This window comes from Trachurus trachurus (assembly GCF_905171665.1).
Source record: "Trachurus trachurus genome assembly, chromosome: 4".
NCBI classification, from domain to species: Eukaryota; Metazoa; Chordata; class Actinopteri; order Carangiformes; family Carangidae; genus Trachurus; species Trachurus trachurus.
In genome coordinates, this window is record NC_139898.1 from 4,564,912 (window position 1) to 4,588,433 (window position 23,522).

The 23,522-nt window shown below is 41.0% G+C and overlaps 3 protein-coding genes across 6 annotated transcripts in view; 1 reads left to right on the forward strand and 2 right to left on the reverse strand.

The window, feature by feature from the left end:
* Window positions 1-407, reverse strand: part of shroom2a (shroom family member 2a) — a 40,052-nt gene extending 39,645 nt beyond the window's left edge. Inside the window, exon 1 of the mRNA XM_083969762.1 lies at window positions 271-407. The gene's annotated coding sequence lies outside the window, so the exon portion shown is untranslated. The remainder of the gene's footprint in view (window positions 1-270) is intronic.
* Window positions 408-885: 478 nt separating this feature from the next.
* Window positions 886-5,085, forward strand: LOC310984288 (synapse-associated protein 1-like). Its single transcript, XM_083969459.1, has 9 exons — window positions 886-1,175; window positions 1,301-1,419; window positions 1,973-2,039; window positions 2,195-2,268; window positions 2,374-2,513; window positions 2,660-2,811; window positions 3,123-3,181; window positions 3,292-3,436; window positions 3,520-5,085. Exons 1-9 carry the CDS (start codon window positions 1,010-1,012, stop codon window positions 3,645-3,647), a joined length of 1,050 nt encoding a protein of 349 aa, XP_083825585.1. The 5' UTR covers window positions 886-1,009; the 3' UTR covers window positions 3,648-5,085.
* A 956-nt stretch (window positions 5,086-6,041) lies between these two features.
* On the reverse strand, window positions 6,042-22,742 carry LOC310984662 (AP-1 complex subunit sigma-2). Of its 4 annotated transcripts, XR_014595322.1 has the most exons (6): window positions 22,607-22,742; window positions 20,619-20,797; window positions 18,529-18,637; window positions 18,297-18,434; window positions 7,224-8,490; window positions 6,042-7,191 (listed from the first exon to the last, which is right to left on the reverse strand). XR_014595322.1 is itself a non-coding variant. In XM_083969942.1 (5 exons), the coding sequence occupies exons 2-5, from the start codon at window positions 20,795-20,797 to the stop codon at window positions 8,443-8,445; spliced, it is 474 nt and encodes a 157-aa protein (XP_083826068.1). In that variant the 5' UTR covers window positions 22,607-22,742; the 3' UTR covers window positions 6,042-8,442. The 4 variants fall into 4 exon arrangements, 3 of the variants coding, with proteins under 3 accessions (XP_083826068.1, XP_083826070.1, XP_083826069.1); XM_083969942.1 differs by having other exon boundaries at window positions 6,042-8,490; XM_083969944.1 differs by lacking the exons at window positions 6,042-7,191; window positions 7,224-8,490 and adding an exon at window positions 11,294-12,517.
* Between the last annotated feature and the right edge of the window lie 780 nt (window positions 22,743-23,522).

Below are 23,522 nucleotides of genomic sequence, written 5' to 3' on the forward strand. Positions count from 1 at the left end.
TGTCATACTCCAGATAGGCTGACTTAAACTTAATGCTCTTATCTAAGAGAGACGAACACTAACAATGTCGAGGAGCACAATGGAAACCATCTTCTCCTGTATCAACAAATAAGTCCAACCGAGCTGAGTCACACAGACCTGCTCTGTCCCACGCGTAACAGGATCTTCGTGTGAAACCGACTAATACATTATATTAACTTTTGCACCGCACCAGACAAATGGCTTTATAAAAGACTACAACAAATCTACTGTTTAGACTGCTGACCTTACCTGGAAGTTCAACTTCTGTGTTACCGGTGAACACGATATCTTCCTTGGAGTGGCACGCAGCTAAATCCCAGGTTTACGTTACGCATACTTCATTTTATTTTTTGTAACCGTTTTAATTCTCTAATGAATCACTTGTTGGCCGAACGCCTTAGTTGTGCGTTTAGTGAAGTAAGCCGAGAGTTTCCGCTGTTTTCAACGCAGCAGCAGCTCATCCCGAACCAAACTCCATGATCCCGACCGAGAGCGACACACTGACACACTCAGGAGAGTTTAAATGAGCTAAGCTAACCTAGCTCCATCCCTGGACAACAGGGATAACAAGTGTAGCGAAGCACAGCACCAGCGCGCCACCTAGCGTGACTGTTAGCAGACAAGTAAACTAACGTTACGACTTCCCTCCAGTAGTGTGACTCTGTTACATTTCCTTGAAGGTATAAACACACTGTAACGCCAGAGTTGAAACTTTAACAATGCTGTCCGGGGGTCGAACAAATCCAGTCACAGTGAATGACCATTTCGCTAACTATTAACTTAGTAGAGCGCGTTTCCATGACAACCTCTCAACTTAAGGATAGACAGAAGGGTCAAACTTAGAAAATCCGCGGAAATGGTTGAGTGGTGAAACGTCACCAGCTACCACACTGTTGTAAGTTTCAAACTATCAGAACATTTGATATATTTTAGCCATTAGGGTGTGTTGAAGAAACTCTTTTAACACCACTGACGGGATATTTAAAGTATGTTTAAGAACTGGGGGACATGGTTTGGAACAGAAGGCGAAAATGGCGAAGTTAAAGAAGAAGGCGAGTCTGTTGTTGATGTCAAAGAAGACGTGAAGGACGAGGTAAACAAAGCGACCACAGCTGCAGAAAGTGAGCCAACCAGCGGTTCGACGGGCTTCAGTGGTAAGTTTGACACTATCCACTACAATTAGGCTACAGTAGAGCTGTTATTGTGAGCTGAACGTGTTGACATGCTTTGTTACATCCGGGCAACACCAGTAACGTCAATCATTTTCGCTTTTTCGCAGGTTACATCTATAATTTCGCCAGCAGTGCTTCGAAGAAACTGTCCGAGTCTGTGGTGGAAACGGCACAAACACTGAAGAAAAGTGTAGAGGAGGGGAAAATAAATGGAATCATTGATAAGGTAAAACAAAAAACAAAACAAAATCCCCTGGCGTCTCTTGTTTTTGTCAGATTATTTCACATCCCTTCACAACCAAGTCCAAGACTGAGACCAAACCAATGCCAGACCATTTTCAAGACCATTAGGCTACTGTATTCAGTGTCAGACAGTACTCATAATAATCATGTGGTTCATATTTACATCATTCCTCAGCTTTATTTAATTAAAAAAGTTTAGATTTAACAGAAGAACACAGCACAGAACCTGTTGAAGTCTCTCCAACTGTTGACTCTGGTGCCGCCAAGTTTTTCAGATGGTTACACAAGCAGATACTTTAGTGGAACAATTTGAATTACATTACATAAACCAAAGTGAGCGAGTGACAGAGACATTTGTGGTTAAAAAAAAAAAAACCCAAACATATCACTGCAGCTGTGGTCTTGAGAAAAAATCCAAAGTCCAGCTTGACCAAGACAAGACCAAGACCTTTAAAATGTGGTCTCAAGACTGGTCTTGAATACTACAACACTATGTGCTATAAAAGTCTGTCTTCTCTTATATTTTTGTCCCTCAGACTATTTTAGGCGATTTCCAGAAAGAACAAGAAAAGTTTGTACAGGAGAAAAAAGCAAAAAAGTTTGGTAAGTGCTGAACACTGTGTGTCTCTCTATATTCAGTCAGTCCTTTCTTTCAAAGTATTCTATTAAATTATTTGTTTGCTGACCCCAAATGCTTGACCTGTAAGTACAGTTACATCATAATAGCATAACTACGGGCTAATTGGAATCATTCCTAGGTGCTGCTGTGCCACCCTGGGTCGGGTATAATGAAGAGGAAACTGTACAGCAACAGGTTTTAGCTCTCTCAGCTGTTAGTATTCAACCCTCCAAGATTTTGTTTTTATTATACAGAATAATATCTAAATGGTGCATCTATATTGTATGATTAAAAATGTACTGTTTATTTTTGTAACAGGACAAAAGAAATTTTTTGCGAGACCCTCCTGCCGGCGTTCATTTTCACTTTGACTTTGAGCAAATGTATCCAGTTGCCATGGTGATGCTGGAAGAAGATGAGCTCCTCAAAAAGATGCGTTTCCACCTGGTCCCCAAACAGTGAGAAGATCTCACTTACTTTACACACACACCTGTGTTTTCATCATCCTGCCTAAGAGCAGGTTTGTTAAAAACAAAAACAATTCATTCATTGCATCGCAGATGTGACCGTCAGTTTTTTTTTTTCTTCCTGTCATTCTCTTCAGGGTGAAAGAGGAAGTGTTCTGGAAGAATTACTTCTACCGTGTGTCCTTGATTAAACAGTCGGCTCAGCTCACAGCTCTGGCAGCGCACCAGGCAGCAGAATGGAAGCATGTGGAGAAACCCAGCGGTAGTCCTCAGGATCCTCATCAAAAGGGTACACTCCGTTGTGTAGTGTCAAACTATAAGGCCTGTCTTAGTCTTAATGTTCTCAGTGAGAAGAAGAATAATTCTTATATTATGAAAAAGTAGTTCCTTGCACTCAAAACCAAATCAAATAAATACAGCAGAATATTGAAACAAAAAGAATGAAGTATAGGCAGACAGTGCGGTGAAGGTGAGCTGACCTTTTTGTACATGTAATTTGACCTTTGGTTTTATGTCACAACCTTCTAAATAGCAGTGTTAAAAGTGTTATTATGTCACTGATCTTCTCCTTGAGACATAATGTCGAGGTGATTTTTGCAGATGGAGTTAAAGGGAAAACTTCCCCTGCCATCTGCCGCGCCAAACCAAAATCAAATGAGGTAAGGTTCTTTATTTACAGAATAAAACACCCAAGAAAATAAAAGTTCTCTATTAAGATGTAAAATTACTAAAATCAGTGTAATTTAATGCTCTAATTCTGTAATGGAAGGATGAAGAGGAGATTTCCACCAGCCCCCTCGTGTCTGAATTTGTGAGTGATGCTTTTGACTCGTGCAAGATAAATGAGGACGACTTGCGCAAAGAAATGGAACAGCTGGTTCTGGATAAGCGGGAAGAGCCAAACACGAAAGAGAGTAAGTTATTGTTGAACTGGGATTTTTTTGGTTTTTTATCAACAGAGTGACACAATATCTTTTTTTGTTTTTGTTGTTTTTAGAAGAGACAGCGGACTGGGAGAGAGAACTGCAGGAGGAGCTTCAGGAGTATGACGTGTTAGCTGATAATGAGCAGCATGATGACAACTGGGACAAAGAGATCGAAGATATGTTAAAGGAGGAAAACTAGAGCTAGTTAAGCAAGTTCCTTCAAACGTATCTGTGGCATCTCACAGGCCAGAAACAGCCCCTGACCAAAAATTATATTCTCCCCAAGGCATTTTACTGTGCTGTTTATAGGTCAAAGTTCTGTCAATACACATTTAATTTTGTCTCCTGGAGTTAAAAAGGAGGAGATGATTATTGTCCTTCATCTCATATTTACTAAGTGCACCTCCACAGTAAATAGAAAGTGTTCTTCAGACTTGGCCTCTGGAGTTAAAGCAAGATAACGTAATACACTGATCCCCCAAATAAATCAATAATAATTCAGTATTGTTGAGGTAAAATGTGACAGTAGCACAAGTAGAGATGAGTCATAAAGTCAGCAAACCGATTCATCAGTTACCTTTAATTGTCAGTGCAAGCTATTTTTAGAACGGCGGAGCAGAGCCGCAAGCTGCTCAGAGCTACGATACGGAGGCTACTGGAATTTTTTGGTTTACCTCACCAAAAGTTGTTTTCGAGGCAAATGCAGAGACTGCTTGCCAAAAAACTGCCCCCGACGGAACAGCACATCAGCGGTTTTAAATGAATTTACTTAGAAAACAACTCTTGTCTCGTAACGTTCTGTTATTATCTCATAGCGTGGTGAATGTGCAGGTCACAACTTATCCACTGGAGTTGTTGGATTGTGTATTTGATGAGTTTGATGAGGGAAACCAAGAAATTCCATTAGCCTCCATAGCGTAGCTCTGAGCAGCTCGCGGCTCTGCTCCGCCATTCTAAAAATAGCTTGCTCCGACAATTAAAGGTAACGAACCTACTGCTAAGACTATAGGGATTATGGTAATGAGCCAGTTTGCCAAAATGTTGAACTATCCCTTTAACGGTACATTTTAGACATAAATATCTGTTCAACCTGTATGAAGTAATTGAGCAGAGGCTTTGATTTGGTCTGAAGCTGCAGAAACACCATAAACCAAATCAAATAATGTTTTCTTTCAGTCTTAGATGACTTATATATGAGCCATAAACATGTATATCCTATGACTGAGGCTGAGCCAAAACCTTTTTTGAATGGAAGCTATGTTTTGGTTTCCTATTATAAATGAAAGCCTATTTTCATATAACTTTTTTTTATAGGTGTTGTTAGTATATAATGGACCATATGTATGTTATCAAAGTGATACAAAATGAATGACTGAACATACTGTATGTATTGGTTGTGATTAAATGCATTGTCTCCACATACCGTACGTACTAACACATACTGTAGATGCTGACCTATGTAGTCTGGGAACATGCAACTCCAAACAAGCTCTGTGCTCTTCCTGTTTGTGTCCAACTCCATTCAGGAAAATGGATCTAGAAGCCTTTGTCTCTTTTGTTTACATATACAGTATACAAACTGTTGTGCTTTGATAAAACTTGTCATCCTAACATCAATGAATTATCTTCTTTTTCTAAGTTAAAGGGATAGTAGCATTTTTTAAAAGTGGGGTTGTATGATCTACAAATAGCCCCTAAGTACTTTAATTGCAGTAGAAGACTCTCTGCACTCCTCCCGTTAGCAACGCCAGCCCATAATAGCCCTGCCCAGAGATTTACAACATACAGTGTTATGAATGGACCCAAAGAAACGGCCTATTTTCGCGGCCTAAAAGAGGTTTTACATGAAAAAAATACACAGTTCCATTGTTCGCTATAATATAATTTTTTCCAGCCCTTCAAAGTGCAGGAAAAACACAGTTTTTATTTGGACCTAACCAACTCACGTATCCCTCCGCCCAGGGTTAGCGCCCGCCGATCAACAGTTGGTTAGGTCCAAATAAAAACTGCATTTTTCCTGCACTTTGAGGGGCTGGAAAAAATTATATTATAGCGAACAATGGAACTGTGTATTTTTTTTTTCAGGTAAAACCTCTTTTAGGCCGTGAAAAAAGGCCGTTTCTTTGGGTCTGTTCACTACACTGTATGTTGTAAATCTCTGGGCAGGGCTATGGGCTGGCGTTGCTAACGGGAGGAGTGTAGAGAGTCTTCTACTGCAATTAAAGTACTTTGGGGCTATTTGTAGATCATACAACCCCACTTTAAAAAAAATGCTACTATCCCTTTAATGTCTATCTTTGGAGTTTACATTTTATTATTTGTTGTTGGATCTGTGAGATCTTATGAAACCAAATCCTATCTTTGTCTCTCATGCTGGCTCTGTGTATTGAAACATGTCTCTGTCAATGCAAAACAACACTTGGAAACACATTTTCTCCTGTTATCACCAAAACCAGGCAGTTTTCTTTCTTCATGTGCTCCAAGTGACCTGTGAAGAATTAAAGGAAACAACACAGTCCTTCCGCCCTCAGAGAACTCTTTATTGCTGAACTTGACAGGAAAACATAACCTTCCTCCTTTATCATTTCAGACACTGTAACAGTAAACACACAATTTATCCCCCAGCAAGTGAACACATGCTTTGTAATGTAATACACGGGTTGCACTGCACTCTGTAGCTACTATATATTTCACTTTACACACAGCGTAGAACGGCATACATTCTGTCGGTCACACATCTGAACACAGAACAGCACACGATCGAGTATGCATGAAAATGCTAGTCTGTTGTTATATAAAAGATCATAATAAGAGATTCCAGTGTTTCCTTACATAATACAACTATGATATAGAGGAAGTTTCAAAATGGTTCAAACATGAGCAGTTCAGAAAAAGTATATTAAATACAATACCAGCTATTTTAAAGATGAACATACTGTGCAAGGTGAAAATAAAATATGGATAAAATGCCAGTTTATGATGTTTGCACAGTCTAATGTTGAAGGCATCTAATAAACATCTGTGTTAGTGTATGAATACTCATACAAGTGGTTGGAAACTACGACTTTGATTCACAAAAAATGTAATACTTATGTTTATGACACTATTGCTATTCAATGTACAGTCACTTATTTCAGAGTCACAGTAGTAAATAGGTAGTTTACATGCTGTACAATATGACACGTGGTCAGAGTTTCTTTCTTTTTGTTTGATCACTACCAGTTTGGGAGTAGACAGTGAAACGGCTTCAGGAGACCCTCGCAGCTGTTTTCAGTTGTTAGACCTCTGCTCAGGTCGGCCTCAGGTGGAGCTGTGCTCAGAGTCACATAAGGTCACCGAGCTCCGTGGGCCAATGAGAGGCCCCCAAAGTGGAGTTCTGTACAGGCCTTTAGAAACCTGGCAGAGGCTCTGCTGAAGCAGGTGAAAACAACTGAGAAGGTGGGTTTAAGGTGGGTAGGAGCTTTGAATCGTCATGCTGGTCAAGAGTGAGAAGCTTTTGGATTTTTTTTCTTTGTCTTGGGTTATAAATAATCCTAGTTTTGATTGTAAGTGTCACTACAGCTTAATCCACTGCACCTAGTCCACGAGCTAGTGAGGAAAGCCACAGCATGTCTACACATGTCCTGTGTTCAGTTGCCTGTACCATGACATAAGTGCAACTCTACACAAGCTGTGGAACTGCTAGTATTTCTTTTCCTGCATTTTACACACATTAATACACTGATTGTACAGTATACTGAACTCTGATCCCTGCCATACTGGTGATGACCTATACGTACTGTAGCCTGTGGAGACACAGACTCCGCTGCTGCTCAACAGCTTCAGAGTACACAGTGTCAGACATCTAACTGCTGAATATTCAGACATTTCCCTCGAGCAGAGCCAAATGAAAGCTGGCCTTCAGCAGGAGGCCAGGAAACTCCTGGATGGAACACTTGTGGTGCTTGGAAAAGCGGTAATACTTCAGGGCTCTGTTTAAATCATTTTACTTTGGAGTTCTGCCACCTAGTGGCCAAATTAATTAATTTGCCATTGGGACAAAGATTCTCAATTTGAGCATATATAATATTGTTCAGATATTTTAATTTAAGAATCTGCAAAAACCCCTTTTTCTTACAAAATAAAACAGCACAGTAGTAAACACGAAGAAAACAAACAATCAATTTCTTCAGTTCTTGCACATAACACAATTAAATAAACTCTGTATTTACCAGCTACAGTGTAGTTGCATGCATGTGCAATGATGGGACAGTCATAAATAATTTCATTTTAAATAGACATCTATCAGAGATTAAGGCATTCAACATCAAGTGGGACCCTGCTGTTAGAAACCAAAGGGTGACGACAGTGTGTAAACAGAGAGAATACTTACAGTAGAGTACCACATATACAACATTTTCTGTTTTGGAGTTCGTCACCAGTCGTTTCATTTCAGACTGCAGTGGTGTGTTACAGTGTGAGCACAGTGTTCATGTGCCGGGTGCAAGGTGCTGAGCTTGAAATGCTTGATAATAACAATGCACTGGGAGGTGAGATGAAATGTAGCTCTTTGGTTTTGGTTTTGTAATACTTTTGACTTCCCTTTGCAGTGTATAGCCTACTGTCAGGTTTCTGAAATCCTGACTCTACCTCACAGATTAAAGCGATCTCTTCAGCTTTGGTCAAATTAAGATCGAGCAGTTCACTCGGTACAGTTTCTTGGTTGAGGACAGCAGAGCGGACAAAAACTTAAATATACTGGATTTTCCCTTAGTAACAGTCATCACACCGAACAAATAAATAACTGGGGAGGGCACACACAAACAGTGCACAGGAAAACCATGCCCACCGTGTATGTGTGTGTGTGTGTGTGTGTGTGTGAGAGAGAGAGAGAGTGATTGTGAGGTTGTGTGTGCTCAGAGGTGAATTGGAATCGGTGTCGGCTACATACAGCAGTTGGGCTGGCAGGTGGAGGCGTGTGTAGCAAATGATGATGATGATGATGATGAGGATGTTTATGTCAGTCCAATTTCCTCCAGCACGCTGCGTGGGGTCTCTGCTTCCTGTGGAGGGACAGAGGAACCGGAGCTCCAGGTTAGAGCTCGGTGAGCCACGGGAGCTTTCAACACAACACCAGCACTCAGCTGTAACGTTGTTCAGGTGCTGACTTATGAAAATAAATTAGCCCAACAGTTTTTAGTTTTAGCTTCATTAGTCAACATGTATTAAATGAATACTTCATCACACTGTGATATACACCACTCACAAAATAGTTAGGGATGTTATGGAAAATGTAAAAAGTTCATGCTACAGTGATATTATATCATGAAAGTAGGGCATTTAAGTAGAAGTATGTCTCAATAAGTTATCATGTGACCGAAGGACGTCCACTTCTCTGTCTTTCTGTGTTTCTGTCCAACCTGCTGATGACACTCTGTGACACTGAGGACACTTCCCATCGTCTGAAGCCTCCACATGTCCAGGTGCTGTTGATGGACTGTTCTACAGGTGTGGTCTTGGTCTCATGATGAACAGCAGGATGAAGACACTCTTAGTAAGTGATTGCACTTTCTTTTAATATAAAGCGCACAGCAGCAGTACAGATAAACGGACGCGTTTCAGCTAACAGGCGTCCTCAGCACTGATATAAAGAAAAAGACAATTATAGCATCACATCAATTCTCTGAATACAGGCCAAAATACATCAAAAGGTCAAAATGGAACAGACAAAACTTGGACATAATGTCAAAATACCTTAATTAGACCAAGATCTGGATCAAAACACATTACAATCCCTTCACATCAAGACCAGAAGCCTCCCATCTCTATAGGGGAATAAAAACAACACACTTTATATTAAAAGAAAGTGCAATCATATACTAAGAGTGCTGTCGATTCTCTACACATGTTGATCTTTTGGACTGGTACCTGGGCATCACTGGAGACTTTTGGAGTGAGCACGCCTAATCTACCTATTGTCTACACTGAACAGTTGGACATGTGCATTCAAAAGTTCAGAGAAGGTCAGTTCACCTGAAGGGGTTATAGTGCATTTCAAGTGCATTCTGAAATTTCATCCAAAAGCCCAATATCCCTAACTTTTTGTGAGTGGTGTATGTTTGGTGCTGACAACTCTACAGGTCACGTCTATGGATATTCTCATTCATCCAGGTCATCGTTCTTTTCTGGGCAAACTGAATCGTAGGCAACTGGACTTGTATTTGTCTGGGAAGATGTTTCGCCTCTTATCCAAGGGGCTTCATCAGTTCGTACGCAACAAGTCTCACTAGTCCGCACTAGTTGGACGATCTACAGGTCACTTCACCCTAATGCCTGGGGTGTGATACTGCAGCTGGTTGGTGAACTTAAAGCCACACAATTTAATATTCACACTGAATTAAGTTAATAAATATAAAATACAACAGAGGCTCACAGCCTGTAGCACAGTTTTCCTTGACAAATGCCACATTAATATCTGAGAGTCTGCTGCAATAATCAACGTTGAAGGTAAAGCTTAAGGTTTAATCTACTGTGAATGCTGAATATTTTGTGTTTACTGCATGTCCCTCTGTTAGCTGTCACTCTTCCCTGTGTGAGTCGATGCACTGCCTCACCTCTTTGCTGCCGGCACCAACTGTTTTTCAGTGCAATAGAATGACACTCACTCAGGGAGTGTGACCTTGCTCGTCCGTGTGCCCACTGCCCAATACAAACAGGGGCCCACTCATAAAATCATTGCTTCAGTAGCACAGCTAATGGTTAAAAATACATATCTTTAATACAGCCACTGAAGCAAATTAATACATGTCAAGTAACCCAGCAAACTCTACTGTACATGTTTGAGGGGAGTAGGCCTCCATTGATCATTATCTATACATTTATATACAATCAGTGAGTAAATAGGCCTAAATACCTGAACCAGTTATTTGATATTTATCCATTCATTCATTCATGATGTGCCTGTGACAATGAGCATAAAGGCAGACATGGTAATATAGGGAAAAGATGAGAGCTGCTGACTTATGGCAGAAAGAAAAGAGAAGCACTTACTTTGGCATCCTACAACGAGGTTCAGCACAAAGTAAAGAGAGGAGTTGCATCAGAGCAGTGAGACAGAAAGCTGGCTTTGTGGCAAGAGGAGAAAAATAACCCACCTCCCCACAGTCACCTCAAAGTGTCAGTTTAAAATGTTCAACACAGATTTTTAAAAACACTGTGTGTTCATCAATTATAGACTTTTCACTGTTGAGGTAAATTCTGCCGGAGTTATGTTTCCCTTGTCGCCTGTTGTGTTGGCTGAACCTCTTCATCTGAAGAGCCAATGCTGCTGAGCACCGTTCAGAGGTGAGGTTTCCAACACTAAATAAAACTACATCCCAGAATGCCAGCTCCAGCTCAGACGTTACCATAGACACAGCAACCAAACAGTTCCATCAAAGAAAGACACCCGTGTGCTGAGTGACAAAGAATCATGAACAATTTATTAATTATCTATATTATACATTAACAAAATATCCTCATTAATCACAGCAATCTATTAATGCAGTCTGTCTTCAGTACCAGGACTCAGATGAACAATGACCGATCATATAAAACATTTGAAGTGCTTTGTCAGTGTGCAGTTAAAATAGATTAATCTAAGTGTAAGGCTAATTATTTCAATGGTGTTTGATTCCTACTGATGATGTAGAAAGTCAAAAGAGCCCTTGCTTAATGAGTGCAAATATTTCTTTCATATGAATTTCATTCATATTACTTACCTCGAGTGTTTTTGCCACTAATTATGGTCTATCAATCATTTCTAAGATAGTGATAAAGAATGATTCTTAATGCTAGGTGTCCTGTCTGTCCCATGGTCAGAAAAACTCTACAAAAACTCACACTAAAATTCAAATACATGATTTGAATGAAGATTATATAGACAGAAACAATGAAAAAAGTAACACACAACTCCTCTTGCATTCACCTTCCACCCACACTTGATGTCATGTGAATCCAGACGTAAAATCAAGACCAACAAGGAAACCATTAAAAATATGAAAAACACACAAACTGATGAGACAGACACACTTGACATCAGTGATGATCCTGTGTTTAAGTAACATCAGAATTCAGATGCTCATACTGTTATCTGACCTGCTGGCATTTCTTTTCATACTGAAACACGTTGAGGACATGCTGTTCACTTAAACACAGTCAGTCATGTTTATGCACCTTTACCACAACCTGTGCAACAGAGGGCAGGCTTCCCCTGTATATTCTGAATGGCAATAACACAGATGAACAGCAAAAGTTGGGATCATGTCACAACCATTTATCATAATAAAACACTGGATGTGGCTTTTCTTGTTTAATCTTAGTCTGAGGTTAAAACTAGTGTTGGCTGTCAACACCATCCAAAACCAACTGCTGATTTTAACCAGTTGGTAACAACAAGTTACTTGTTGAACTAAAAAACTAAGTTGTTTTGTTGATCTAGAGGTTTGGTTCCTCACACTGGGAACACACGTTCAGTGAAGGCCAGGAGATGCAGCTGAAGCTCTGGAAGAAGTCCAGTAGGTGGATCTTCAGTTAGACCATTGGTCAGACAGTGTACCTGGACATGATGCAAACTTGCTGCATTGCCAGAGCAATGAAACAAACTGTATGTGGAACAATGACAGGCATGTAACAATACATCACCACAACAAATACGATTCAGTGGAAATATTGATGACTGATGTCAGTATGACAGGCTGTTATTAAAACACAATAGTGACCTTGTCCAGTCTACCACTCCAACCTGAATGTGTCATCACTGACTACAGTTTTCAGTTTGATACTGGAACACTTTTGTATCACGACTGTCATGTACAGTATCCAGCTGAACAGTGGGCTGAGAATATTATGACGAGCCCAAACCAATGACAATGACAAGTGCTCAGAGGGAAGAAAGAAAGGTGCCAGACACTGAGGAGCTCAGCATGCAGGGTGGATGATAGCAGCAGCAGCAGCAGCAGCAGCAGCAGCAGGAGGAGGAGGAGGAGCAGCAGCGGCAGCAGCGATGGCAGCCAATCAGTACACAGGCACATTAAAGTACTCATGACGGGGCTGGGGGAGAGAAATGCAGACAACTTAGAAAACACGTGAACATTTGGGCTGAGAAAGAACTCCTCATTCAGACACTTCATTCACAGGACATGCAGGAGACAGAGAAGCAGGCAGGAGGCGTCGTCAGTGACAAGAACAAACTCTCATCACTCTTTTCCCCTGTTACTAATTCAGACGTGTTTTGACATCTTGGGAAATTCTTAGTCACTTCTCGCCGAGAGTTAGATCAGATCAGAAGTACCACCTTCATGTTTGTCCATTAAATTAAAAATGCGGACGTCAGGATGGTAGAAAATCCTCCGACTTACCCAGAAGACTTACAGTGGTTTTAATGGAACAGTTAAAGGGATAGTTCAACATTTTGGCCATAATCCCTATTGTTTTAGGAGTAGGTTTGGAGCAGAGCCGTGATCTGCTCAGAGCTACGCTGGATTTCTTGGTTTTCCTCATCAAACTCATCAAATACACAATCCAACAACTCCAAAACGCTCTGGTGGACAAGTTGTAACCTGCACATTCAACACGCTATGAGATAATAACGGAACGTTACGAGACAGAGTTGTTTTCGGGGCAAATGCAGAGACTGCTTGCCAAAAAACTGGCCCCGAAGGGGGCGCGCATCAGCGGTTTTGCATGAATTTACCTCTAAAACAACTCTCGTAACGTTCCGTTATTATCTCATAGTCATAGCGTGGTGAATGTGCAGGTCACAACTTGTCCACCAGAGCGTTTTGGAGTTGTTGGATTGTGTATTTGATGAGGGAAACCAAGAAATCCCATGAGCCCCAGTAGTGTAGCTCTGAGCAGCTCGCGGCTCTGCTCCGCTGTTCTAAAAATAGCTTGCACCGACAATTAAACGAACCTACTGCTAAAACTATAGGGGTTATGGCAATGGGACATTTTGCCAAAATGTTGAACTATCCCTTTAAGGTTTATATTAACATTAAGCTTATTAGCTTATAGCTAATGATCATACTCTGGACTTTGATGGGTTAGGATCAAATCTGTCCGATAGTCATACAGTCACTCAACTGTTGAATCTATTAGATGTGTGTAACTCTGACCACGTGGTCAGACTGCAGAAATGTAATCATAGACAACATGTTGTGGTGTGGACAGTGTTAATGAGGTGTTACACAGAAAATGAAAGGCAAAGACAAACAGACTAAGACAGACTGTGTTTTCAACACAAACATGTACTGTCAGCTGTGGAGAGACTGGTACTACTGACAGGACCAGGACCGATACTTTGTGAACCAGCACAGATCCAGCTACAGTACACACAGACTGATAAACACAGGGAGAAGACCCACACTAGGTCTGACTACAGGGCTCTAGAGGTACAAAGTTCCTAAATCACACACACAGAGTATTCACCTCGGTGGCCTAGTTCTGGAAAAGACCAGAGGCCTCAGAGGCCATATTTGGGACCATCACACCTGTGAGGCAAGCATTTTCATAGAGACAAAAATAAACAGAGTGATGCTGATCAGCTCACAGTAACCTACAGCACCTACACGTCTACAGTGTGTGTTAAGGGAGCGGGAGATTAACGGTGCACCACCACAATATCAGTGACCTCTTCACTGGGATGTCTCTGCTCAATTTACCTCTGATGTCTCGCATGCAGAGCTGAGCTGAGCTGGAAGTCTTCAGAGGCGTCATTATTCCAAAAGAAGACCTGAACTACTGGCCAGCTCCTGAGAAAGGTTTCATTAAAGGCTTATTAAAATAGCTTGAACTGAAATCCCCTGTGGTATGTTTTCTATGTAATTACTGAACTATGCACTTAGTAATGCCGTAAAGCTCAGGGCCTTCATTCCAAGTGTGGCCCAACTCGACCTCTGCATGACTTTAACCAAACTGATTTCATATCCACTGACCTACAGCTATGTTTGACTTAGATTCTGTAAAGAGACTGTTTTGTCCAGTTTACTGAAAAATAATCAGGGAAATTTTTTATCTTATAAACCAACTATTTTATTGGTTTAGGCTCTGTTATTGGCTCTGTTGAACCACAGCGCACATAGCACTTTAACTTAAAGAGCTGCTGATCTGATCAGTTCTACTGTCGACTGTTTTTACTGACCTATTCGATGACTGAGGACCTATTTGTAATAGAGTGGAAGCACCCTTCACTGTTTTGAATGCGTGTTAAAGGTGTGAAAGTATTTTGTATGGATGTCTTGTATGTATTGTCTTGTGTATGCAGTGGCTCCGAGCCCAAAACAAATTTCCCTTTGGGACAATAAAGTACAATCCAATCCAATCCAATCCAACGATTTGTCAGAAAGTGTTCACCGTTTGATTTCTGTTTTCATGGGATTTATTAAGATTAAGAAAATCATAATCATAATAATTATTCTCTGGCACAGTTTGTGTAAAATGGGTCATTTGGGTCAAATGACACCTCATACAAAACCTGCAGAATGTATGTTATTACAATTAATTTAAAAACTGTAGTGATACACTGTTATTGTACAGAAAACAACACACATCACATCAGTAAACTGAGCAAGTTCATTGGGTGCTGTTAGTAAAACAAGAGGCCAGTCTTCACACAGGCAGCATACAGTAGCTCTCTCACGTTTATGTCCCAATTTAGAGGAAAACACTAGTTTTACACTACTGTGTGTAAGAGGAATGAAATTGACCATAAAACACGAGTCCTGCATTATGCCGCCTGTTGGTGAAACTGAGGGTATTCAGGCATGTTGGACTTCATGCCTGTTATGACCTATGTATTTTTGTCACTCAGAGGTACATGCAGGTCAAAGCTCACGGCACACAGAGCTGGAAACCCATGCTGACCGACTGACTGCACCAGTCTGGTAGTTACCAGTTGCCTGGGTGGGGGCACGGGTGGACCCTAGGCCCGTTACAAGAGCTCCTCATTGGGCAAACTCCCCCAGTCTTCACACTGGCTCTATAAATACAGAATTGAGCCAATCAGAGACGGGTTCTCTCTCCCTCTCCGGGTAAATCTGGATCGGCACTGTGAAGGTTCTGACCATTCTTATTCCTAAATGAGAATACAAACTAAATGATTTTTTTACACTCCTCACTCCATGCACTTAAAAGGAAAAGGCTCCTTAAAGAAGCGACCAGAAGCCTTTTAGGATCACAGCACAGTATGTTCCCTGATGGCGCAGCTGACTGTAAATCAATGAAGTTTGTCCTTGGGGATTATGGACTTGGCTGGCAAACTGAATGGCTGTGGCCCCAAACAGCCTTTCTGTGGTTCTGCTTCACTGCTCATTACTTTAGTCTACTGATTGCTAATATGAATACTCTCAGTTTGGCCCTAATGGATGAAGGCAGAGGTCTTCATTGCTTTATGCTGCATTACTGCAAATATGATGAATGACCACAAGTTAAAACCACAGTACACATAATGAAATATAAATGTATCCAGTATCAATGACGGGACTGCAGAATATTCTTTATGCTTAGTCATAAATATTCAGACATGCAGACAGAAACTTCAGATACATAGATAACTGCTGTAGAGTGAAAACTACATAATAACCTGCTGCAGTGAGTTCAGACTAGAGTTTGTCAGACTAATATTTCTGGTCAGTTTTTCCAGGACATTTGTATCAGTGTATTTAATCATTATTATTTTTTAAATATACGTTTCTACAAGATCAGTTTTACTTGAATAGTTTGAGGCTGTAGGTAAATAACATCTGGTTCATATCACTGTCTGATGTCAGAGTGCTGTCACCAGTGGCCTGATTTTACTTCACAGTATGTGTTTTGCCCTATTTCAACATCAAAGGCTGGTTTCACAGGCTAGTCCTCGGATTTCATTTTGACAGCATCATGACAGCACTGTCCATAGATGAGAAACATATCCATGCTGCTTAATAGCTCTGCAGTGGCAGTGCCATGAACAGGCTGAGGCGAAGGAGAAGCCCTTTTGTCCTGACACTGAAGCACGGCCATGGCTCTGACCAGTGTTTGTTACTCTACCGCTGATTATGCTGATGGTCAGAATCATAATTGCAGTGACACTGGTTCAGCTACTGTAATTGTGCTCTCTCTATGTAAACTACTAATGTGGGACAGGAGTGTTTGTTTGGGCTCAGCAGTGCAAACAATGACAACTTGTTTCTGGGCTGTGCAACAACTCTCTGTTCACTTCACTGCAGTCCAACAAGACTGGAAACACTGTGAAGAATATGTCCAGTTTCCTATGGAGAATCACACTGCTTAAGATGTTTATGTGACTGAATAGATTGCTTACCTGTGCTATCATCCAACCTAATGCTGTGCACACTATAGCATCAACATCCCTGGTCATGTATTACATGTATGGCTTGATAAGAAACCAATTAAAAGTGACAATATGTTTTTATCAAGAGCTAACAACAGTGTAGAATCCTGTGATGTGGCGCTCGGTCATCAGGAGTCTACCATGGGGATTCAGAGACCGAAGCTATAGCAGAGCTTTACTTTTCACTGTCGTTAATGCCACTGTAACAAATGTGACGTCCTCCAGAAGAAAATCACTATTTCCCTGCTGCTGCAGAGAAGCTATAGGTTAGTTCATCAGACTACAGCTACACTCAGATTTCAGGGGTGGAGTCATTACAGAGCAGAACAACACACCAGCAACTTCAATATCTACAGCATACCTGTGACATTTTAAATATTGCTGTTGCTGGTTGTTTCCTGCGGCTTTAGTATGGTGGCGGTGAATCTACAATATATCTAAAACTAATGGTTACTACGGTAATGAATGCTACAGTAAGGGATATTTGGGTTTTAACAAACAGTACCTGCAAACAGACGCATCTGAAAGTCTATATTCTGCAAATCACAATAGTAAGAGAGAAACATGAGCTGTAATCAAGAGTGAGATCAAAGTAAATGGAAAGACAATACAGCACTGAGAAGTCAATGTAACATTTTCCATGGAGTACCACAATCATCTAGCTCGGGAGATGAAATTAGAGATTAACGATTAAATCCATGAGAGAAAACATAAACAAAAGAAACTCAGAGACACACCAGCAGCTCAAACTGACCCTGTCCACTTAAATGAAGCAAGTAAAACACATGAATGCACCAGTCAAGACTCTTAACACACAGAGGGTGCAGTTCTGTAGTTACAGGTTTGTGTTGAGCCATCCTGCTTTTACTGTGACAAATGAATGCTGATGAATCTTAAAATTATAAACCTAAAAAATTGCATCAAGTCAACTTGCATTTTTATCAAATTTATAGTTACTGGTAGCTTTCCCCCCCCCACCAATTTCGTATATTAGCATTATTGGTTGTTTGACTTTCCTGCTCTGGATTTAAATCTCCTTTAAACACAAAACAGGTTCACAAAATCTTCAGCATGTAATCCTGTTTAACTGTGTGTAATGATATCTTATGATAACAGGGTCACTAGTTACTATTCACTCTCCTCCATTATATCAGAACTGGGGTCAAAAAAAGAGCTGAGGTCACTAAACATTTCCTACTGTTGCTTCACATAAACAGTTGGGCTGTCTTTTACTGTGAAATGGTAGAAATTATTCTTAAAAACTTTATTAAGTAATAAAAAAGATTTATGATAAACAGTGATGGAAAACAGCTTAAATCGTCTCTGCTGTTACACCTGTAACCTCAGGACTGAGACCACAACATCACTAATGAAGCAGGTCTGTACTGGTGTATAATATCAGACTCTTCGATCAGGAAGGTCAGTGAGGGCAGATTACTGGTAAAGTGGGAGAAAATTAAATCGTTTTCACTCCCATTTTGATTGAATGCGATGCCTTACCTCCTGCAGCAGGTCTGCCTGCTCAATGGCCTTTAACACATTCTTTTTGGACGTCTCCTGAGCCTCCCCACCCAACAGGAACTCATCCAGAATGAAGTAGGCCTTCTCAAAGTTAAAAATGATGTCCAGCTCACAGACCTATTGATCAGAAATTAAACAGGACGAGTTACAAATTAACTGTATGTTAACATATATACAATAATAAATAGAAGTGAAGAGACAGCCGACGCACACTGCCAAAGTATTTGTCCAGCAGCTCCACATATCTGTGGATGATCTCCAACGTGATGAGCTCATTGTCCTGGTCCTCGATGGCACAGCAGAAGTACAAACTGGCATATCTGCAACAAGACAACAAGCAGCCAAATTCAACCTGACAACCTCAATAAAAAATAACAACATTTCTAGAGTTATCTCACTGTGAAAACTGCAACATCAACCTGACAAAGTGAATAAAGGAGGAGTTGACTTTCAAAGTGATATACGCTGTCTCCCAGCTCACAGTAATCGTGCTGACACAGCAGTTCTCAGTTATGATCAGTGACTGCTGTTTACTGAGTCCAGAGTATTCATTAAAAAAGCCAGTGGCCGGATGCAGAGGGCTGTTTCAGTTAAGCCTCATTCTGCCGTGCTTCCTTATCCCTGATAATCCCTAAGGCACGGTTTAAGCATGTGATGATTGGCTAATACAGGAGCCGGTCAGTTGATCCCCCACAGCCAGCAGGTCAGGAGGCCACACAGTGAACCTGGACCAGCCTGTGGATTTTGAGAAAGACAAGCATGATGGAGCAAGTCTCAAACACGACGGAACTCAAACGGAGCTCGTTGGTGTTATCGATCAGCTTTTATTGTTAATTATTTATTGTTTAAGCTGCAGCTGTCTGCTGTTTGTGTAAATTAATACATGGCACAGCCAGGCTCAGGAAACAATGACTTCAGTTCTGTTGCCTTGTTGTTCTTTGTCGGAAGTGAAACAGCACTTTCACTGTAGCTGACTCACAGAGCACAGCAGCAGAGAGGGAAACAGGATCCATTTGTCGATCGATGTAGAGGAAGTAAATAACATTTCCGTTTACTCTGTGTTGCATGTAGCGACCTGCTGACTGACACAGACAAACCATCCATGTTTTTCACAGTTTGAATATATATATTTTTACAGAATGTATGTATATTTTGAAGTGGAGGTTGAATATTGATTTCATAGAGAAAAACACAGAAAAAATCAATGGTGTTTTCATAGAGACTGCGAGTCAAAACATTAGTTGCTGCATTTCATTAATACATCTTCCCCCAGCGGTGATGGGTGAGCTGTCAACATGAAAACAGGAACCTTTAGTAGCTACACCTCGTTAGAACTGTGTGCTCCTGCTCCAGATCTCATCTTTACACATTCTCTTTCACAATTTCTTACTGTGTCAAAAACAGTCGAAATATCAAAGAGCAGCGACAGTGACTCTCCTCTCTGTATAAAAACCAATTTCCATCGACTGCGCTGAGACTCGTTTGGCTGTGGAGCACATCATGTGTGCACAGATCTGACCTGACATCTTGTTATTTCCATTTCTTCTGACTAAAGCTAATGTGTCAATAAACAAAATCAAATGAAGCACAGACACTGGATCTCCAACTGTCTGTGTCCCTTCATGTCTCCCTACAATCCTAACGGCTCCACCAACACTGAATCATAATCCCAGAGTCACTTCTTCCCTCCAACCTCTTTCTTTTCACCTTCAGCAAAAACTAGTGTTCGTTTCTGGCTCACAACTATTACATCAGTGGTCAGACAGATTTCGGAAATCTCCCCTGGCGTGTGAGTGGAAAGGACTCTCTCTCTTCATTAACTGTTTGACAGCTATTCTAACCACTGCACATCACTTAGAAAAGAACACCTTTACATTAATTGCATACATGAATGAGACCATTTAATTGTAGTAGGCAAAAACCCAAACATGAAAAAATGAGAAAATAAGAAGAAAAAAAAGGCAAAGTCATTTTTTGAAGCTATTAAAAACAGACAACGTCTCTGCAGAGCTCGACTGCTGTGCTCGTCTGTCCATGTTGGGTCACTCAGGTTCGCCAACTGTCTCGCTGCCTGTCCGTTGGCACGGCAACGGAACATAATGAGGCAAAATTAATGCTCTTTCTTGTTGTGGTCATAATGCTTTCATCTCTTTGATAACACTCTCTCCTGGCTCTCCAACCCAGCCCGGTCTATGAATGATAGCTCTATGAATTGCCCTGGGAAGTGTGATAAACTCTGTTTGGAGAGCGTTCAGCCGGAAAACTTTTCCCCCCTCACATACAAGTCCCATCTCCACGTACCTCTTATATACAATCTTGAGGTCCCTCCACTCCAGAAAACTGCACATTTTTGGCTTCCGAGCCAGGACCGTCTGTACCAGCTCTCTGGTGATCTTCTTCTTCTCCTTATCAGACAAAGGCACGTACCATTTTTGAAGCCTGAGCTTGCCTTGTCGACTGAATAGAAGCATGAACTGCATCTGGAACGAAGAGATGAGAGGAGAACAAGGGCTGTGAAACATAAGGAGGAATGAGGGGTGAATGGGTTTAAGACAGCAGAGGAAAGATTCAAAAAGCACTGAAGAGAAACACCACCGCCCACTTTTATGTGAAATACCAAGTGTAGGAGTTGGGAATCAGGCTGATTCTGACAAGCCCTGACAAACTGGAGAGATGGTGACTGTGGCATTGGGGAGGTGCTTTAACTTTGACTCAGTTGGCAGTTTATTCGGCACATCTACCTAGAACTAACAGTTGAATTCACTGGCCCTGCAGTCAAGGGTGTAATTTATGAGGGGTTAAGGGGGGTTATAACTCCCACAAAAATCAAATCCAGCCAAGTCATAATTGGTCAAGCCCATAATCTGCTCAGAAACATAAGGAAAACAGCCACAAAGCCAACAAACTATTTCAAATAGCTGGTTCATCATCTAAAAAGGAGAGAAACCACCGTCCAAAGGAAGTGATAGTCACATTGAGTTAGCAGGTTGATAGTTTGCTAGTGGCTGGAGGTAACTTTGCACTGGTAGGATTTAGCTGATCTGAGAACTGATCGGCTTTTCTCCCTGAATCAAATTTGGTGTGCTATGTCCAGAGCTTCCTAAATCACATACTGCCATTAGTTCATCTGGTAAGAAATAGCTACACAGTGGCAAGTGGTGTTACGATTCATTAATAATAAGCATAAGTCCTATCAGAATAAACTGTTTAACAACAAAATAAAATGTGTAAAGAATAATGGTGGTACATTACATGGCTGAAATACCTTTTACTACTGTAATGAATATGACAATACCAAAATAAAGGGCTAAATCTGCCTTGTCCTTTTTTAGGTAACGATTTTGGACTCTTCCTTGCATTAGGACACAAATACACTAACTTGATTTGCTTTTTAAAAAGTGGGCAGAGATCTGTTACGCCCTTGCCTGCAGTAAACCCTTCTTCATTATGGTTATAACGTTGGATGAAGCTGTGGTGGAGTTGGTTTAACAGTCTGTACTACTGTCTGTGATGCTGTTCAACTGTAGAGCGTTATACAGGTTTTCTTCTCTCATGCACACATGAGATGTCCTCATGAGGTAACACAATTCAAAACTTGATTCTGCTCCTTTGTTTCCTGTCTTACATTATTAGACTAACTAATTAATCCAGGTGTGTCTGAGTAGTCACAATGGTCAGACACACCTGGATTAATCAGTTTGTCCAATAATGTAAGACAGCAAACAAAGGAGCAGCATTAAGTTCAGGAAGTAGTGGAGCTGTGCATAGAGCCCATTGCTGCCTCCATAAAGTTGAATGTGCATGTCTTCCAGTGCAGCAGGGTTCAGAGCAGGACTGTGGTGTCGGACTGTGTGAGCCAGGTGCAGCTAATAAACTACCGGCTGAGGCTGAGCGCCAGGCGGATGGCTAACCTACCTAACAGTTGGTTGTTAAGCTATTTACACGCAGTCTGCTGCCATGTGTTAAAGATAAACAGCGCAGCACCTCAGGCTCACGCGCCGCCTGGACGGTTGGAAACACAGCACGTTTAAATTAATAGCTGCTCACAATAGAAACAACTGTCGGTCGTTCAAACAACGTTTTCTCTACTGTTACACCAGAAACATGACTAAATGCCCATCGCGCTTTACCGTTATCAACACACAGCACAACGGAAGTATCGTTAACACCGTTATTCAGCGCTCAGTATCAGTCTGTCCACACACCGTGACACATGCGACCAGACACGTAGCCTACACACATTTTTAGTGTAAACAGTAACAAAATAAAATGGAGTGGAAACTAGTTACCTTGTACAATTAAGCCGTGTCTCCCTGTGAGAGCTCGAGCCGCCCAGCACCACCCTGATACAGGGCCGGTTGGCATCGAACATCCTGATTGGCCGGCGAGGCGCTCAGGCCGTTGCTCATTGGCTGGCGTGTTTTCGAGATGCACGGCCCCTTTCGACGCTTTAACCCAATGGCGCAGATGCGATTGGCTGGTGAAGGCACCAACAATTTACTGGTCCCGCCTCCTCTAACACCAGCAACCAGGCAGCAGCTGAAAATTCAAGACAATTTTTAGAAACAGATGACAAATAAATGCTCTTTATGAAAAACTGAAAAAGAGGATGTTATTCTTTGGAAAAGTTTGTCTTAAACAAAACAAAGGAAAACAAACAAACATTATCTTGTGTCAAAAACAATATTTGAAACTTTGTAGGCCTAATCTTTACTTTCTTAGGAAAGTTTCATATCCAAAATATCAAAAACAACTCCATCATAATCATTAAAGTTATTCTTAACTGAAATAAAATATTATTTTGAGTCTATTATAGGCTGTACGGAAAAAAAAAAAAAAAAAAAAAAACTGTTATTTAGCCTAAATCTATTCAGAGCATTTTAATTGGAGATGTATGTTTTTATTTATTTTTCTTTTTTCCATTTGAATTATTCTTATCATACTTATAGCCTACCTCCTTTTAAATATATTATTTCTGAACTGTATCGGGTTGTTTGTACAGTACACTTCCTCCAAGGCCTAATCAAGGTAAAATAATGTCTCATCAAATTACAAACAATCTGAAACCTGGAGGCAGGAGATTTGGTTGGATATTAGGTTTTAGGGCCTAAAACTGACACGTGGACTGTAATCTTGTCATCTTGAGCTTGAGGCCCAACAGCAAGAACCTCAGATCCAGCTGTGGGCTCATTAAGTGTTTCTATG

What these genes read in the sequence shown, in the direction of transcription:
- LOC310984288 (XM_083969459.1), top strand. Translation starts at nt 1,010, where the DNA reads ATGTTTAAGAACTGGGGGACATGGTTTGGAACAGAAGGCGAAAATGGC. An exon ending in CGGTTCGACGGGCTTCAGTG is followed by an intron (nt 1,176 to 1,300) that starts GTAAGTTTGACA and finishes GCTTTTTCGCAG; the next exon opens with GTTACATCTATAATTTCGCC. An exon ending in TTCCACCTGGTCCCCAAACA is followed by an intron (nt 2,514 to 2,659) that starts GTGAGAAGATCT and finishes CATTCTCTTCAG; the next exon opens with GGTGAAAGAGGAAGTGTTCT.
- LOC310984662 (XM_083969942.1), bottom strand. Translation starts at nt 20,797, where the DNA reads ATGCAGTTCATGCTTCTATTCAGTCGACAAGGCAAGCTCAGGCTTCAA. An exon ending in CTCAAGATTGTATATAAGAG is followed by an intron (nt 18,638 to 20,618) that starts GTACGTGGAGAT and finishes GTCTTGTTGCAG; the next exon opens with ATATGCCAGTTTGTACTTCT. An exon ending in TGGACAAATACTTTGGCAGT is followed by an intron (nt 18,435 to 18,528) that starts GTGCGTCGGCTG and finishes TCTGATCAATAG; the next exon opens with GTCTGTGAGCTGGACATCAT.